Below are 19,239 nucleotides of genomic sequence, written 5' to 3' on the forward strand. Positions count from 1 at the left end.
CACCATGCATGTCAGAAGAGTATCTGAACATATCCAATTAGAGATGCCGCCTGCTTTCAGCCACATCAGCAGATCAGAAGTTAAGAGTCCCTTTTGTCTTCACAACATATTAAGTCTAGCTTTATCAGAAACTTAGCTATTTAAGGGCACAAAAGAAAGATGAGTTCTCTAATGATGGTTCTTCACTTTCTGTTAGCTTTCTCATAAACATAAAGGCTTCTCAGTGATCATGTGGTATAAATTAATGCTAAGAGCCCTTGATTAACGAGCTTGTGCTGGTCCATTTTTTCATGTGAGCCTGTGTTTACTCACGGTGTTTTCCTTATGAGTGAGAGTGAGATGAGAAGCCCCAGGTTATTATCAGATTAAAAATATTGGAGCTACAATAATAATAATATCTATTGTTTTATCATTTATCATATTTATCATAACATTTATCATATTGTTAATATCATTTGTATGGCACTATATAGTTTTCACTCACTTATTAAGTAGATATCACTTGAAACAATCTTGAGAGGGAGGGAGGATGGGGTGCATACCCAGGACCATGCAACTAGTTATAGCCAGGCTTGTAAAGAGATTTTGAGTCTCCCAGTTTCCTAGCGTTCTCCTTTATTTGACTAAATGATAGATAGAAAGCATCATGCTCATCTTTGAAACCCCAGTGGGAGCTCCTCTCTTTTATAAAGTCTCCCAGGCCAGAAAGTTTCCTCCTTCCTTCCCAATGGCATATTGAATTGCAGTTTTTTGAAATGTGCACAACTGCCCTCATTGGAATAGGAAGAGATTCTTGATGCTAGAATTTTTGTCTGCATTTTGGCAGGTCCAAGTGCCTCACCTAGTATTTGGCAAGCAGAGGGTGCCCCATATATGCAACTGCATGGCTAGCTGGCAGTATAGAGGGAGAAGGGATGGGTAGATGAGAGCAAGTGCAGTAGAGAGTTCTGTTTTCTAAGGTCATGTTGCAAACCTTTGGCACCTGACAATGATTTGGCTTTGTTTGGTTCACACATTGTTTAAAAAAAATATTTTGAACTAATTCCCAGTATTCAAAACTTGGGAGATTCTCAAAGTGTCTGGGTGGTTCAGTCAGTTAAGCATCCAATTTTGACTCACATCATGATCTCGAAGTTCATGAGTTCCAGCCCCGTGTTGGGCCCTGTGCTGACACCTCGAGGCGTGAAAGCTGCTTCAGATTCTGTGTCTCCCTCCCTTCTCTCTCTCTCTCTTTCTCTCTTTCTCTCTCTCTCTCTCTCTCTCTCTCTCGCTCTCTCTCTCTCTCTTTCTCTCTCTCTCTCTCTCTCTGCTCTTCCCCCACGTTTCAAAAATATATAAACATTAAAACTTGGGAGATTTTTCAAAATACAATAATATTTGCAAATTTTCTTTAAAAAGGTCCTGCCACCCTGGTTCTGTGCACCATATGTTACCATTAGCTTGAGCTAAGGAATACCCTCCAGCTTCATACAGGACATGGCTGTGTTCTCCAGAGTGCCCATGTTTGCCCGCCTGCTTCACTCATACTTACTTAATTTGTAGCCTTTGGAATGCAGAACAAGGAGCCTTTCTTTACTACAGAGTTATCCTAATTTAATATTCCTGGATAATGGAAGAATCACTGTTGTAAATCATGTTCAGGATTTGTCCAAAAGAACCTCATTGCCAACTACTCATAGTTGGTAGGATTTTTTTTTTGGTAGGCACAAGAGCTGCACATTTTACTGCATTTTAGAGATGAAACAGAACATAAGGAAAAAAAAATGTTTAAATTGTTAGAGTAGTTATAATTTTCCCACATGTAATTCCATTCCAAACCTTGGGAATTTTTCCTCATGGTCCAGCAGTGTTAACCCTCTCTTGTTCACTGACAGCTGAACTCTTCATGCTGACTTTTTTAGCATATTATTAATTTTGAAAATAAAGAAGAACAGGGACTGGAGAATAAGGGACTAGATAGGACCTTGTAAAGAAACATAGTTCATTCCCCTGCCTTTGGATTGTTTCACATCTAATCAGAACTATTCTTGTTTTCACTCAGTAGCCACAGGGACACGTCAGCTCATCCCTGTCCAAATATTATTTGGAAGAAAAGGAAAGGAAGCTTATTTGTTTCATATCCATAATTTAACATACTTTTCTTTAATAGTACTTTTCCACAAGTGAATTTTATTTGTTTTCAGATAAAGACAAATTTGCAGAGACCACAAAAAGAAGTATCTGCAAATCTCATTGTGATGTTTCTTCTTTCCCACAGATTAAAGGTTGAACAAAACTTAAAAGAAGCAGCGATTCTATTCATTTGATACTGGACTTGAAACTCCTTTGACCTCAGAAACTGAAGATGAGGTTGCCATGGGAACTGCTGGTACTGCAATCATTCATGTTGTGCCTTGCAGGTAGAGTGTCATTTAAAAACTTTTTGATTTAAAAATGCTACTGTATTTCACACTAATTCAAAAGTGGGCCTTCGCTTTCGATGGCCATGATAAAATTGTAAGAGTGCATGCTACGATGACTAGCATTTGCTGACACTGTTGAATCTGCTTTCCTGATGGTCTTTTAGTGGCTCTTTTCATGGTGTTGTATCCAAAGCTAGACACTGATGTTTCCACCTGTCTATCTGGTCCTTTTAGAGTCCTTTGAGCCATTATTTAGTTAGAAAGTTGTTATTTTTGCTCATCCCACTGCTCAGTTGCACAGAGATATTGGGAAATAAAACTGATAACATAGTCTAGAGCCTTACCTCCTTTGATGTCAGCAGATAGAAGTTTATTTGGGTAGCTCTTTCAGTGTCTTTGTTAATATTACTCCATTTTTTCGTCCTCTCTTTCATTTCGATATACCTATAGTTAGCAGGAGCTGGAAAGTAAGAAGACAGGAGATTTTTTTTACCATATGCCCATGGTCAACTAGTAGATAAGGACTTTAAAGAGTTCAAGCATACTATTTATTGCTTTCTCCATTTTCTGGAAGGTATGAGCCTACCAGCCGACATACACAATTCGTATGTTGATGGAACCTAAGTCCAACATGCACTGAGAGTTTTCAGGTTGGCATGGTGGGCATCTTTCCAGGCCTTTCAGAGGGACACCTGAATATATGTGCATTTAAGACTTTTGGTTCACCATTACTCAGATCCACGAATTCATTCAAATAATGGTACTGAGTACCTTGCAAAGACCCAGCTTTGTTCTAGTGTCTGAGAATATAATCCGGAGCAAGTAGGACACAATCACTGCTCCCCTAAAGCTGTATTAGCTGAGTTCTATAGCTATATAGACTGAAAGCTTGATAGAACAGATTAATTGCAACTGTTACATAATTAAAGGTAGTAATAGTAATACTAACATGTATAGGTCACTTACTCCATGCCAGACACTATGCTAAACTCTTGTACTTTAGCTCATCTCATTCCACCATGACCACTAAGAAGTAATAACTGTTTATTTGTACTCGCATGTCTATTTTTATTATTATTACTGAAATGGCAAGAAGTTAAGAAACTTACCCAAGGTCACCAAGCCAGTAAGTGGTGAAACTGCTAAGTTTCTGACTCAAACAGACAAACTCTAGAATCCATAGTTTTGATTATTATAACATACAGTATTTTAGCCATATTGTTGATTCGTCTAGTTCATGCTTGCAAATGTATTCTTGAAATTTGGGGTTTCATTTTTACTGTGTTTTTTTAAACACGAACTCTCCTTCACTCATAAGTAATCCCCTGCCTTTAAATCCTGAACCTCTTGCCTCTGCAAACATCCTCACCATTCCCTAATTTTGGACATTTTGCCATCTAGCCATCTGTTTTAGCTTTATCACTTCTCTTCCTCATCTGGTCAGAGCCTAAATCATGTCATCCCAGCAAAGTACATCAGACTCTGTGCCTCAGTTGCTTTTCTCTAGTCTTTTTTATGGACTTTGACCCTCCTAAAAAGGCCTCAACTGAGTCATTCTGGTTTTAACTTCTAATGACTCTGGGATGAATGTATTCTTTAAAGCTGAAAGCAGTGAATTGATGTTGCAGTATTTGACTACAGCAATGTGCTTATTTAACCCACTGTGCTGAGTAGATGTCAAGAAATTAAAGAGTTGAAAATCGAGGAAGACATTAATCTCCTCAGTTGTGTTTTGAAAAACTTGGACTTCTCACTGAAGATGTGTACCTGTATCTTTTTTCTTCACTTAGCTTTTTGTAGGGCATCAGTATATTGATTGTTTTTGTGAGCCTTTTTTGTGAACTGTTTCACATGGCATTAATATTCTCTTACCATATGCCTCCTTCAATGTAGGTAAAGTCAAGCTTTAATTAATGTTTTTGTTTTCTTGCTATTTGTCTTGATTTCATTAATTTATATAGCACTTGACACTGAATTTTGAACAGATTTCTTTAACTGCTTTAGCTTCTCATCCTTTTCCTTTTCTGTACTTAGTTACAGCTTTCATGGTAAGTTTTTGGCAAGGAAAATATTTATGCCTATTATGTTTACCATAATTAGTAAATCTCAAATGTTTCTGTTCCATAAGAAAGAAGATCCAAATGAATAAGCAGGCTTCTATAAGAGATATACCTTGAGAGGACTAGTAATTACTTAATTAGCAATTAATAATTAGTAATTTATGGTACAGTGGAAATGTTCTCCTCTTTTGCTAAATGCTACACTTAGTCTCTGAAAATAATTTTTTTAAGAAGAGGGGTGCTTGCCTGGCTCAGTAGAGCACGTGACTCTTGATCTCAGGGTTGTGAGTTCAAGCCTCATGTTGTGTGTAGAGATTACTTAGGAAGAAAGGAAGGAAGGAATTAAGGTAGGAAGGCAGGAAGGAATTAAAGTAGGAAGGACTGGAGAGAGGAAGGAAGGAAGGAATTAAGATAAGAAGGAAGGAAGGACTACTGATGCCAGCAGTCTGAAAATCTAGTCCCTGCAAAATTGGTTTTAATTATTCTGCCTCTTAATGAATTTAAACTAGGGATCACAAAACTCTGCTACCTGAAAGAACAAGGAAGCGAACATGTGAGTGAAACATTCTTCAAGGGATAGTGACTCCTACATGTAATAGAAGATGTTGGTAATTGTGGAAAACGAGAGAAAACATATCCTATTAAATTACAAACCAGTGCCTGGCTCTAGTCCTTCATGCTAGGTCTTCTAGTTCTTCAAGACTTTTATGCATAAATCTCCTAATGTTTTAATATTGCCAACCCATTCACATTAATTTTTAAAATAAAAGGCTGCATTAAACCAACCAAATGGTCTTCCGTTTGCAAAGTTTATTTCAACCACTTGGTTTTTCTTTGTTATTATACACTTTGCCGAGTACACTACATGTTGGGATCTCTGTACTAATAACTCTTCCTTTTGCCAAGAATGTTCATGCTCTAAATGTCCCTGTCACTTTCCCTCTAACCTTATTAAATGTCACTTAATTGGTGAGGCCTTTCTTGATGACAATACACAAATTAATATAAAGGAAAATAACTTTTCTTTCACCAATACTTTATACCTCTCTTATTGTTTTATTTTTTTCTAGAATTCTTATACATGTATGAATACCTGCATATTTTATTTGTCTTTATACTAAATGTCTTTCCACACTAGAATGAAACTTTATTAAGGCAGATATTTCTGTTTGTTTTTAGACCACTGCTATATCCCCAGCATCTTCAAAATGCCTAGTGAACAGTGCCATTCAATGAGTAAATAAATATATTTCAAATAAATGAATGCTGCATACTGGCCATTTGTGTGTGTGTGAGAGAGAGAGAGAGAGGGAGGGAGAGAGAGAGAGAGCATGAGCATACACATAGGTAACTCTTTCCTCTGGTACATTCCTTAACCAATGAAGTATGAGGAACAGTAACAAATACTGCGGCCACCTGTCATTTGGAAGGACAGTTATTAGGCACATTCTACACAGTTTCTTAGAAGTCCTCAGAAAGACTGAATCCCAGATACCCACAGTAGTTGCTTCTAGTTTTCCCTGCTTCTCTCCTGCTCCCTGGGATCATCTCCCAAATAAATGTTTCCTCCTCTCCCCAAATCCTTCCCTCAGGCTCTGCTTTTGAGGGAACCCAAACCAAAAATATGCACACACCAATTAATAGAGCAGTAGGGTAATATTGGTCATGTCAATAATTGGGAAGAAACCAGATAGGAAACATAGCTTTGACAGATTATTGAAGTGTTGACTATGATATATATCCATGTATGTATATGTGTACAAGTACTGATATGAGCAAATATAATATGCCTTTATATAGATACATCTTAAGTAATATCTAGGTCCTGGAACCAGATAGTTTCACTATTAACCATCTCTTTTATTCTTCTTACTGTTAAGTAGTTGCATTATTAGCCAGATGCTGGGCAGGTCATATGTGCCTCTCTGGGATTCACTTTATACCTCTGTACAATGAGGCTGTTAAACAGGTGGTCCCTAAAGTCCTTTTCAACTCAAAAGTTTTTGTTTTTAGCTTTACACAAGGTTTGAGAAGCATAGAGATTCTGAGAGCATTAGAGCTAAGCTTCAAATTTTATTCAACTAATAAGAAATTTTACATATGTCCTGTGCCTTACCATGTGTTACTGATTCTATTCACGTTGGCAGAGTTTGAAAGAAAGAGTAAAATGGCTGGTCCATTTATTTGTTCATGTGCAGCAAGAGGTGTGAAGACATTTCAATACCCTGTGTGAATGCATGAAAAAAAATGCATGTTTGATGTATTCTCAGTTGATCTTGGTTCCAGGGAGGCTAAGTTTGTTCCCATCTCTGTGGTGCAGTTTAGCAATTTCAGCAATTATCTCCTTTTGAGAAAGTGCATCCGTTCCAAATGCAAGCATTTTATTGACTTGCTCACAAAATCCATGCTGTTGTCACAGCTGCATCTGGGGATAGGTAGTGGAGTAAAGGTCCTGTATAATTCAGGAGAGACCTATTCTAAGACTGGTAAGTGTTCACAAAATGTGGAGGAAGGAGGAGCCCTGGGTTGAATAGTTTAATCACATTCATGTTGCTTGAATCGATGACAATAAAATTGCCAATACCTGCAATCAGAGTCCTTGGAGAGAATGTTCAGTGGCCTTCAGAAGGGATGTTAGGCTCAGGAAATGTCTTATCAGTAAGACAAAAGTAGACTGTCTATGGTTTTAGCTTATTCCATGGTAGGAGAACACAAATACACATTAGGAACTTCCAGTATTTGTTGATGTTAAACTCAGTTAACGTAATCTTTCCACATAATCAGAACATTCCAACAAAGTTGAGGATCATCCCTAAAACATCTTCCCTTCTTCATAATGCCCATATAGTCTCACCAGAATGGAGAGCACAGTGAAGTTAGTTTCAGAGCTTATGCTCACAGTGTAGCCAGGTACAAAATTTGAGTTCTTCATATTCTCATATTTTTTTTACAGAATAAACAGAATAATGGGCAACATTCAAATAGTTAACAGTTCTACTTAGAAATTAAACCTAGTACTGCCTCTGCTTTTGCAAAAGCTACAAGTATTCAATGATGATAAAAAAACAATTGAGTAAGTCTCAGTTTCCATATAGCTACTGCAAAGCATAGTCTTGTAGCGACCTGTTATTTTATTGCTTCTTTTTCTAAGAATCTGGTTTGCCAATGCATTTATAGTCATGCTGACTGAAGCCAAAGAATGGATTTCCTGTTTCCTCTGTGCTGTCTTCTAACCATGGCCATTAAATGAAGCCAAAGCGGTAGAAAGATTTACCAAGAAAAGAGCTAATAACTACATTAAAATGCAGTGACTCTAGTGATGAAAATTCAGGAAAGGGATGGGAAGAACTATGCCCAGAAAATAATAAATAGCAAGTGGAAAACTCCTTTTGAATATCATTTTAAGTATTTAAGTACATTTCATGGTGTGATACTAAAAATGAGTAATGAAGATGTTGAGGTAAATAGAGAAACTGGCAACAGCTTTATATCCCCATAGGCATGGACATATAGTAGTATCATACAACCCAAAAGTTCTTAGAAATATTCAATTTTAGACCACTCCGGAAGCAAAGTCATTAATGGCTTCATTAGATATGCTCAGCCAAGCTGGATGTCTTAACTATATAAAACTCTCTTACTGATAGAGTCTAGGACATGTATCTACAAAAACAAAAGAAAAGAAAAAAGAAAGAAAGAAATTCTGTTGAATGAAACATATTAGGAAGAAGGGAAAAAACAGTTGAAAATCTAAATATAACCATGCATTTCATATCAGCTTGTGCAACAGTTTTCTGTAGAAATGTGCAATTAAGCCTAGAGCTTGAGGATAGCAGGTAAAAGGATAGCCTCTGGGAACTCCAACCTTGTCAGAAATGTGACCTGGAGACCTAACAGTGCTGGTAGTTAAGAGCATGGGGCTTTGAGATAAAATAGATAGGTCTGTTGTTTAAAAGCTGTGTAATCTAGCGATTCTATCTCCCTAAGTCTTTGGTGACCTCGCCATCTATAAAATGGACAGAATAAGTATATTTACCTCATTTAGTTTATGAGGATTGAGATCATGTATATGTTCTTCGTGCTTAACACATTGTCTGATACTTAGCACGATTCCTTGTGAGCTACTGTTCATTGAGTGATTGAACACACATTTGAGGATCTGCCAGTGCGAAGCATCGCACTGTTCTCTAAGAATGTAGTTCTAAGTGAAACATAGTCCCTGTCCTCTTGGCCCTGGTGGTCATGATGGCGATGACAATGACCATGATGATACCAGTATCAGCTTCTTAGCACACTGGTGTCTGGCCTTCTTCAGTGGTTGAAGATTGCATAGCAGAGTTTATAGCTCATTTGTTGCCCTTCCTTCACCTTTTTGCAACATGACCTCATCTTTAAAATGGGGGTTATAATAATAATAATGAAGAATACCTATGAAAAGTTAATACCTAAATTGATTAAATCTGTATGTTTAAAGGCACTTAGTCTTGTAGTGACTAAGTCTAAGTCACCTAGACAAAGTGTTAGTTGCTGTTAATGTCATTATTAACATCATCACCAGCAGCAACAAACCAGTGGGCATCCATTTGCGTGTACAGCAACCACAACATTTAGAGTCTACCTCCTAGAGGGAAGGCACCTAGAACAGTTGCCAGTTGGAGCCATATATCTGGGGAATTGGCCCCGGGAAAGTGCTGGGAAGGTTTTTGTGATGGGGCCTCCAGAAATTATCAAGTTGCAAAGAGATGAGGTTTCTAAAGAGAAAAGGATCTGATGGCTCAAAATGATGAAAGATTTCTAAAATAAATTTTACAGAACAACAATAACAATAACAACAACAACTAAGACAAACAAAGGTGCACATAAAAGTCCCTAATGAACTGTGATGGAATGTGCCGGTGTAAAGACTGTGTGCTGTGCCATACCCTTCTATTCTTCTCTCCCCCTAAACTCCTGTTGTTGATGTCAACCAGATACTTCATCCATATGATAAACAGAGTTTGATGAGGATATTGCCCCACACTGTTTTAATACTACCCTTAATCTGTTTATTGCTTGTTAACTATGAAATATTTGCTGAACAGTCTGTTTAGCAAGCCTATTAGGGGCTGGTGGCAACTACAAGAATAATGAGTGAGAATTTATCGAGCATATCTGTGCCAGATATAGTATCACGTTCTTGAGTGCAGTATTCCATTTAACCTGACAATAACCCATTTCCTAGATGAGGGGTTACATGTCCTGACTAAGGAAGCAAAGCAGTATTTGAATTTGAGTCTATCCAGCTCCAAAGCCTGGGCTGTTAACTGTGATGGTATGATATCTAATGACACCTAGTCCTTGTCCTGTGGAGCTCACCATCTTGTAAAATACTATGAACCACTACTTCTCGAATGCAGTCCATGTACCAGCAGCAGCAGCATCACCTAGTAATATAGTAGAAATGTAGATTCCTGGGCCCAAGCCCAGACCTACAGAATCAGAATTTGTGGAAATGAGCCCCTCAGTGTTTGTTTTAGCAAGATATCGATAAGATTCTGATGCTTTTGAGTGCTTGAGAACCACACTTAGTGCTTTGAGAGGCAGGTAAGGCAGAAATTGTCATTATCCCAATTTTACATGTGGGAATCTGAGTGGTAAGTGACCTGCTCAAGGTTATATGCCTGGCATTGATGGCAAAGCTAGAATCTAAGCTTTGTGATTCATAACCTGGTGGCCTACTTTTCCCCCTGGTATATATGCTCTCTTTTCACTCAGTCTAGTTTTCAGAGCACCTTACTGAATACCTGCTAATACAAAGTAAGGGCTTTTTATGCTGAAGAGATGTCCTGAGTATTGAAATAATTAAATTTTTCTGCTTAGCCTTGTTTCACTGCCTGTGAACCACTACCAGGTGATACTGGCCTGTGCTCTTTATCTGTTTTATGATGTAATGAATTCAGAAAAGATGTTGTTCTTTAATTTTGAAGGGAAATAGCACTATGGGTAGAATCTTGGGAAAGCAGAAAATAAAAGAAAAATGTCCCTTGAGGCTACAAATACAGTATAATGACTCATCTTTTTGGTAAACAATAATGTACATATATTAGGTATGATTTATGTGCTTAGAGAGATACAGGAAGATATTTTGCAAACCCCTAGTGGATTGTCAGGTTGTTTGGTCTTCTTAGAGTAATCCAGAATCCTTTCCCTTAAGGAAGAAAACATATCATTTTATTTTGGAAAGAAATAATTCCAGGGGATATAGCTCACCCCTTCAGATATGAATTGAGATGTGTGTCCAGGGTTCTCTTTTCTGCAGCAAGGTTTGCAAAAAGGCCACAGAAGACTGACCCCCTCTAAAGCTTTTAAATTTGTGCTGAAGCCAGCCACAGTTAGCTTTTGAGCACTTGACGTGTGAGTAGTCCAAACAGTTCCCAAATCTGTAGTAGTTTCTTTCCTAGGGCAGCTGAAACAAATTACCACAAAGTGGCTTAAAACAATAGAAATTTACTCTCTTATGGGTCTTGAGGCTGGAAGTCTGAAGTCAAATGTTGGCAGGGCCACACTCACCCTGTAGGTTCTAGGGAAGAATCCTTCCTTGACTCTTCCTGCCTTCTGGTTTTGGCAGCAGTCCTCGGCATTCCTTGTCTTATAGATGCATCACTTAAATCTCTGCCTGCACCTTCACATCACCTTCTTTCCGTGTTTGCCGTGGGATGTTGGAAACCTAATACAAAGAAAACATATAAAATACCTCTAGTCATTTTTATACGAATTACATGTTGAAATGAATACATTGGGCTAAACAAAACATTAATTTGCCAGTTTGTTTTTATTTTAATGTAGGTGCTAGAAAAATGTTAATTGTATATAATGTGGCTCACATTATACTTTTATTGAATGGCAGGGCCATAGAAGATATAGGAACTAACCTATTAATCCTTAGTTTAAAATTGTAGCTGAGGAGAATTCCCTTCTCTTTCTGTCTTTGTAGAAGTAGAAACCCCATGCTGGTAACCCTGAGCCTGAGGGGAAGTTGGCTGGGAACAGGTGCAGAGGGGAGAGGTACAGAATGTAAAGTTTCTAAACTTTGGACTCAAAGAATGGGGTAAATGCTTTGTTTATCACAGTACCTCTGAGGTGCCTTTATAGAAGAAAGAATGTCAAAGTCTTCTATCCAGCAAAAACAGTGAAGTATTCAAGACCAGAGGAGTCTTTGAAAAGCAGAATTTCTAACAGAAAAATCAGCAAAGCACACTGACCCGAATAGAAGTAATGTGTGCAGAAATGTATATAGCCGTATTATTCATAATAGTCAAAAAGTGGGAATAACCCATTAGTTGATAAATGGATGAACAAAATGTGGAGTTTTATTGGTGGAGTATTTCAGCCATAAAAAGGAATGGAGTACTGATACTCCAACAGGGATAAACTTTTGAAATATTCTTTTTTAAATGTTTTTAAAGGTGATTTATTTATTTTGAGAGAGAGAGAGAGAGAGAGAGAGAGAGAGAGAGAGAGAGAGAGAGCGCACACCCAGGCAGGATAGGGCAAAGGAGAGAGGAAGAGAGAGAATCCCAGGCAAGCTGTACACTTAACACAGCACAGAGCCTGATGTGGGTTCTAACTTATGAACTCAGAGATCATGACCTGAGCTGAAATCAAGAGTCAGATGCTTAACTGATTAAGCCACCTAGGCATCCCAACTTTTGAAATACTCTAAGTGAGAGAAGCCAGACAAAAAAGGCCATATTTTTTATGAATTCATTTGTATAAATTATACAAAACATGGAAATCTATAGAGACAGAAAGTAGATTAGGGTTGCCCAGAGGGGGACATAGGAGAGGACAGCAAATGACTGCTGTTGGGTATATTGTTTCTTTCAGGATGTTGAAGATACTCTGGAACTATGTAGTGATGACCGCACAACCTTATGAATATACTGTAAACTACTTGTTTTAAGTTAAGGCTGCAGTAACCACAGATTTGGTGGCTTATAAGCATAGAGATTTTTTGCTCACAGTTTCTGTGGGCTAGAAGTCCAAGATCAAGTTTCCAGCTTCCTTATGTTCTGTTGAAAAAAGGTCTTCTTCCACATGGCAGATTGTCAACTTCTTTCTGTGTCCTCATGATATGATGGAAGTTGCAAATGATCTCTTTAGAATCTGTTTTGTCAAGGCATTCATTCTATTCATGAGAGTTCTGTCCTCATGACCTAATCACCTCCCAAAGCCCCTACCTCCTAATGTCATCACAGGGCTGGATTTCAACCTGGGAATTTGAGGGGAAAACAAATACTCAGATCATTGTGCCATTTAATTGTACATTTTAAAAGGGTGGATTGTATTGCATGTGAGTTATATCTTAATAAAAAAAAAAACCTGAGAAGAAAACTAAATACTTTTGATATCTTATTAAACATTCCATTTTATTGAGAGAGCCTGTCTTGTTTTCAGGATGTCAGCCTTACTCAGGGCCAACTTCCCATATACATGATGAACAGGATTACAGGACTGTGGACCTTTCCCGACTCCCTTATTTTAGGCAAGTGAACTGGTTTTGCCAAAGACACAGAGATAATTAGTGGCATAATCAGAATCCACGCTTCCCAAATTTTAATCCCAGTCTGTCTTCCACTGCTCTATTAAGGTACCTCCTAGTGTGTAAGTTTATGGACATTGGAGGTTTCATTCTAGCCCACACCCAAAGTGTAGATTCTGTAATAAGAGAAACAAACCAACAAACATACATCTCATTGGTGAGATGACTCTGTGAGATACTGGCTTCTTCCCTGAACAAGAGAGGGGCACTAATGTAGGTGGAAAGAGACCAACTGTGTGTGAGTGATCTTGAGGAAGCAGGATGAGCATTGTCATCAATTTTGTCCCATGTTGGCATTTCTAGGAAGCAGAACATCTCTTTATTTACTGCCTGTCTATACAAAACTGCCCGTCTATACTGCCTGTCTATACAAAACTTAAAAATCTACACTGAGTTTGTGATTAAACTTCCACCTACCTGAGGATTATGTCCCAAGCCAAAGCTTTGTAAATAGTTTTGATACAAAAAACTTTTTTGATACAAAAAAGTTTTCTGTCTTTTTGAAGACAAAAAGAGGAGAAATAGGAGAACTATTTTTTTGTTTCCTTTTTGATTTAAATAAGTTGAATTTTTTAAAATGTGGCTCCTAACAAATTTAAAATTACCTGTGTGATTTGCATTCTCTTTTTACTGGACTTGCTACTCTAGAAGTTGTCTCAGGTTTCTTTTCAGTCAGGTGTCCCAACCTTTTTCTTCAAAAGGCTACATAGTAAATACTTTAGGTTCGGGAGACCATACAGTCTCTGTTTTAACTACTCAAGTCTGCCCTTTGAGTACTAAAGTAACCACACACAATACATGTAAGTGTGGCTGTGTTTCAGTAAGACTTTATACATATGTAAAAAATGGTGTGTATATATAATCATACAAATGAGTATTGTGTTAAAATAATATTTTATACATACATCCAGACAAGTGTATTTATGTAGTATATACAAATGGGTGCGGAGGGGGGGCTATTTCACTGACAAAGTATCTGAAGAATGTTTGAAGTTAAATAGATTATTTGAAAGGTATGAATGTAGCAATGTTATTTGAACTACTTAAGTTAAAAGAAATAAAAATCAATATAAACTCCCTGGTGTCAACTATATTGCTTCCACTTAAGTGACATCGATACCAGAAAGGAATTAACACACCTAGAGACGCATTCTGCTTGTTGATGTGGAAACAAGTGTCAGAATAAGTCAGGATAAATTTGAGATGCAGAAGAAAGCATTGCTCTTTTCTAAGGAGCTTTGAAGATGAGTCTAGTAGTTGACCTAACATACCATTGTAGCAAATACACTACTTCAGCAGTCAGAGATTCACATATTTTCAAAGATGTGCTGTTATCCAGTCCCTTTCTCTTTGGGCAGGTGAGAAAACCAAAGAGCCAAAAGATAAATTCATTTGCTCACGTTCACATGTCTCACTGCTCTCAGAGCAAAGATGAAATATTGGGAATGTTTGATCGACTTTTATTTACTATTTTAACAAAATAGTAGTAATTTTTTCCCAATTGGACTTGATCTTAATAGCTGTGTTTTTGTCACATCAAAACATGTCTATACTCTATGTAAATGGGCATGGAATTTTATTATTAAGAATGTTTTAGAAATTTGTGATTGCCTCTGTCAGCTGTTTTCCCACCTGTGATAGTAGTTTTAGGTAACTTGGCTAATAATACCCTGTAGTCTTTGGAGACAGTGGCAAATAAATTTGGAGAAGAGATTAGATTGTTAATGTTAGATCTTTTGGTTCTTTTGAAAATATTTACCTATGTTTTATTTATCAATTTATTACCCTATGTAATAACAAATTACTAAGCACTGATAATAACAAATTACTAAGTACTGATAGATGTTGGGCATACCAGGATATTTGTTGTTTGGTCCATGGATTTAAGGAGTTTATAATCTTGTGTGCGGAAACAATTTGTTTCAAACTAATGTGTCCTGAGAGATTTAAGTGAGAACTCCAGGCAAAATACAGTGTTCCCAGTGAACCATACTGTTACACTTTCTTAAGACATTGCTTTGGTACAGCCTACAGTGGATAAGACCATGGTCCTGGGGCTGAGATAAATCTGGGTTCACAATCTGTCTTAAGTGTGGTTACTGAATTGCTTGATGAACTTGGTTAATTCTCTAACAAAGGAGGCTTAAAATATTTAGAACAGTGACTGACCTATAATCAGGATATGATAATAATGTCTGTTGAAATCATTTATTAATAACAAAGAAGCATGATCTTCTTCCTTTTTCCCACTGAATCCCAATGTATCCAAAACACTTGCATTTACTTTATATTCAATGGGTTTTGAATTACATAGTATGAATAAAGAAGAAAGACTGTAGTAGGAGTGTAACAGGAAGAGAATGCTGAAGTCAGGCATGCCTTCTGGCCTATCATCGATAAAACTAAGTAGGGAAAGTGATGGTGTTTAGTTTTGTTCTGAAGCTGACAAAAAAGGGGGCAGGTCATGACCTTATTCATAGGTAGGGATGGAGGAAGAAAACAAGATTGATGACTTTTTCTCTTATGTGATTATATTTTAAGGATAAATCTCTATTTTGTTCTTTATATAGCAATATAGGCACAAATGTATATAAGCATTTTTTTACCCAGTCTATTGGCCAATCTGCTAATATTTGAATTAGAGAATTTTAGAAATTAAAGAGAATACTGTATCATTCATCTAACATTATCATTACTGTTAATCATTATTACTTTACCTGATTTGCCCTATTTCTTACCATTGCAACATGAAATAGAGTCCTACATTGCTTTATAATAGTAATAATAACACCAATAATTACTATCCTCTTCCTTCTCATCTAAATGCTTTGAATACATTATAATAATAATATCGGGTTCAAAGTAGGCCTAATGTGGCTAATATCATCACCTCTGCATTATAAGAGGGAGAAATCAGAGTAAGGAAGTGGATGAAAGTCATGAGGTATGGCTTCACCAGTAGCAGATATTTTCCTCCCACTCTGTCCTGGTCATCATCATCCTCAGTCTTTACCAGGTTCCTTCTAGAACAGCACTCTTGGTTTCATAGTGTCCTGTGCATAACCCCCCTTCATTAGCTTCCTCCTCAGTTATTGACAGGATACATTATGATGGACAAGACCAAATTAAACTGTGCAGATGTTACTTCCCAAATTTGCTTTATTTTTGGATGTAGCCACAGTATAGTGATCTCTGCTTTCTTTCCAAGGACGAATCTTTTCCCCATTTTCTTTTCTTTTGAGTTGCCATCTTGGTTTTCCCTCCACTCCTTATGGTAATATACATTATCTCTCCCTCTGACATAAGCTGGGTATGTTCTTTCTTCCTCCTATCTTCCTTTGCTTTTTTATTCTAATTATATCTTACCTTAGAATACACATGTAAAACAAATGAAGTTGTCTTTAAGTACTCTTTCAAATTCCCAACTGTTCACCTCCCTCTGATTTGAAATTAGTGAAGTTATAATTTATTTGTTTAAAACTAAGCTAATGCATTCACATATTCGAATGTGGTATGTACTTTGTATGTGCTATCTTCTGTGCTCCTTTTAGAAGATAGAGTGAAATTCACTCAAAATCTTGTCCATAGAATAAAATAGTACCTTCCCCCCAGGAATTATAACAATTTAAAGAACAAAAAAAATAAAATAAAATAAAATAAAATAAATTTACTTCTCAGAGCAAAAGAGTAAATAACAAAAATTCAATAGTATTTGTCTGGGTCAACAGTTTTTGTCAGGACTTGATGTGATATACTCCAAAGAATTTTACTGAGAAGTTATGAACTGCTGATGAGAGTAGCAAACATGAGTTGCACACAAGTGATCTATGCAATGTAAAAATTGTCAAGTGAAAATGAATCCTCTCCTCTTTTTACTCTTCACAACTTTTGGACATCCTATTTGGAATGCTTTTCTTCCCAGTGGTGTGATATTTGTACAAAAAACTCGGTTTTAATATAATGCTTAACTAGTAACATAGCCATATTTGAAGTGGATGCTCTAAATTTCTTGCTTTCCCTTTATGATTTTATCAACTTGTTCCATCTTATTCCAGTAAAGATAAGGAAAGAGAAGAGGAAATTGTCAGTCAATTGCACTGCATAATTGTTTATGATTTCATATTATCTAAATTGATTACTAGTTCAGTAAAAGAGAAAAAAGTAAATACATAAAGACATGTTTTGTTCAGTAATTTGAGGTCACTTTTGAGGGGCGCCTGGGTGGCTCAGTTGGTTAAGCATCTTGACTTCGGCTCAAGTCATGATCTCAGAGTTGATGAGTTCCAGCCCCATGTCAGGCTCTGTGCTGACAGCTCAGAGCCTGGATCCTCCTTCAGATTCTGTGTCCCCCCCGCCTCTCTGCCCCTCCCTAGCTAATGCTCTCTCTGTCTCTGTCTCTGTCTCTCTCTCTCTCTCTGTCTCTCTCTCTGTCTCTCTCTCTCTCTCTCATTGTCTCTTTCTCAAAAATAAATAAAACATTAAACAAAAAAAGGTTTTTAAAAAATCACTTTTGAAAAAAATGTAACTGTGTGGGAATAAATGTTAAGTAATCACCACTTACTGTGGTAACCATTTTGCAATATATACATATATCAGATCATGTTGAACACCTTAAATGAATACAATATTATATGTCAATTATTTGTCAATAATACTTTTAAAAAAGACACTCTTAAAAACATCAAAAAAAACCAAAACCCTGAATTGTCCTCAGAATACTCTAATTCTGAGTCCTGATATTTTCCCACAAAAATAAGACTGTCATATAGTAGACAGGTTTTTAAGATACGCTGGCATCAACTGAGACTTCTTCTTTAATCAGAAAAATTCAAAGGGAATTAATCAAGAAAGGAGTGAATTTATTCTTAAGTGAGTCAGTGTTATTTAATGCCTTGTCTCTCTATGATCTAAAAATTACCTCCCATACCGGTGTTGTGCATCCCTCATTTTAAGAAATGCTAATGCAGAAGGATGACATCTTCCAGCTCCCCACAGTGAATGTTGTAATGCCCCAACATGATGCATCCAGTGCATCCTGGCCATATTGATTCAGACAAATCATATTTATATGTGTGATCATATTTTCTTCATTATTTTTCATATATGGAAAATCTGTTGGATTTGTTACCCCATGTACTATGTAAAAGCTTGTATAAATCATTTGTGGGCTCAGACATGTAACAGTACCACTTCCTTGATGATTCAATTTAATGGCATTCAAAGGCTTTATAAGATAGGCAGTCTTCTTACTTACCTGTGGAGAATATCACACAATGAGTGACATGAAGGAGCCAGACTTCCCTGTGAATGGAGCTCTGGAACACGGCATAGAATATTGTTAAGACTAGAGGTCCTTTAAGCACATTTTATTTTGAGAGTGCTGAGTAGTTGTGGCATTAGTTGTATGGCATTTAACGTAGAAACCATTCTTAAAGTCTGAGGAAGCCCAGTTGGCTCTTATAAACATGACTTGTGCGTTTCCTTGGTTTCAGTGTCTTATCTTTAATATTCTTTGAAGTGCTTTTGTGTTCACTGATCTGTTTAAAGCGCAGTCTTCTTTCTGTTTTTAGCCATCTACTGCTATTATTATAATAATTCCGGTGTTTTAACTGTGTTTTTGAGTATAGTTTCTCCTTACACAGGACTATGTAAGCCATCTCTTCCCTCCACAAAGATAATATCTGGATTATGGATGTGTTAGAAGAATGCTAGTGTCATTCTTAACTTTTCCCCCCTCCATTAAGCAGTAGTGAACATTTATTGTCTCATGCAATTTGTTGTGTTGTGTTTTGATCATCAGGAATTTAGGAGCAGCTTATCTGGGTGTTTCTGACTCAAGGTCCCTCAGCAAGTTGCAGTCAGATGTTACCTGGAGCCACCTACGGTGTCTGGGGGTTTGACTGGGGATGGAAGATGTACTTTCAGGTTGGCACAATCACATACATGGCTGGCAAGTTCATGCTGGCAGATGGTGGGTGGCCTCAGTTCCTCACCGCATGGAGCTCCCGAAGGGGCTGCTTGTGTATCCTCTTGGCACGTGCCCTTGTTTCCTCCAAGAGCAGCTGGCCCAGAGAGGAAGCAAAAGGAAGCCACAGTGCCTTGTTGCAGGCCATTGTGATAGAATGTCATTTCTACCATATTCTGTTTGTTAAAGTGAGTCACTATGACCTCGCCCCTCTTCAGGGAAGGGAATTAA

At 37.2% G+C, this 19,239-nt stretch overlaps 1 protein-coding gene across 6 annotated transcripts in view; it reads left to right on the forward strand.

Moving 5' to 3' along the window:
- CNTN4 (contactin 4) overlaps positions 1-19,239 on the forward strand; it is an 899,609-nt gene that overhangs the window by 440,373 nt on the left and 439,997 nt on the right. For all 6 annotated transcript variants that reach the window (XM_045051879.1, XM_011280163.4, XM_019824595.3 and 3 more), the window contains one exon: positions 2,258-2,399. In XM_045051879.1, the coding sequence (XP_044907814.1) occupies positions 2,345-2,399 (55 nt within the window). In that variant the 5' untranslated portion in view covers positions 2,258-2,344. The remainder of the gene's footprint in view (positions 1-2,257; positions 2,400-19,239) is intronic.

This window comes from Felis catus, chromosome A2 (genome assembly GCF_018350175.1).
Source record: "Felis catus isolate Fca126 chromosome A2, F.catus_Fca126_mat1.0, whole genome shotgun sequence".
Classification (NCBI taxonomy): Eukaryota; Metazoa; Chordata; class Mammalia; order Carnivora; family Felidae; genus Felis; species Felis catus.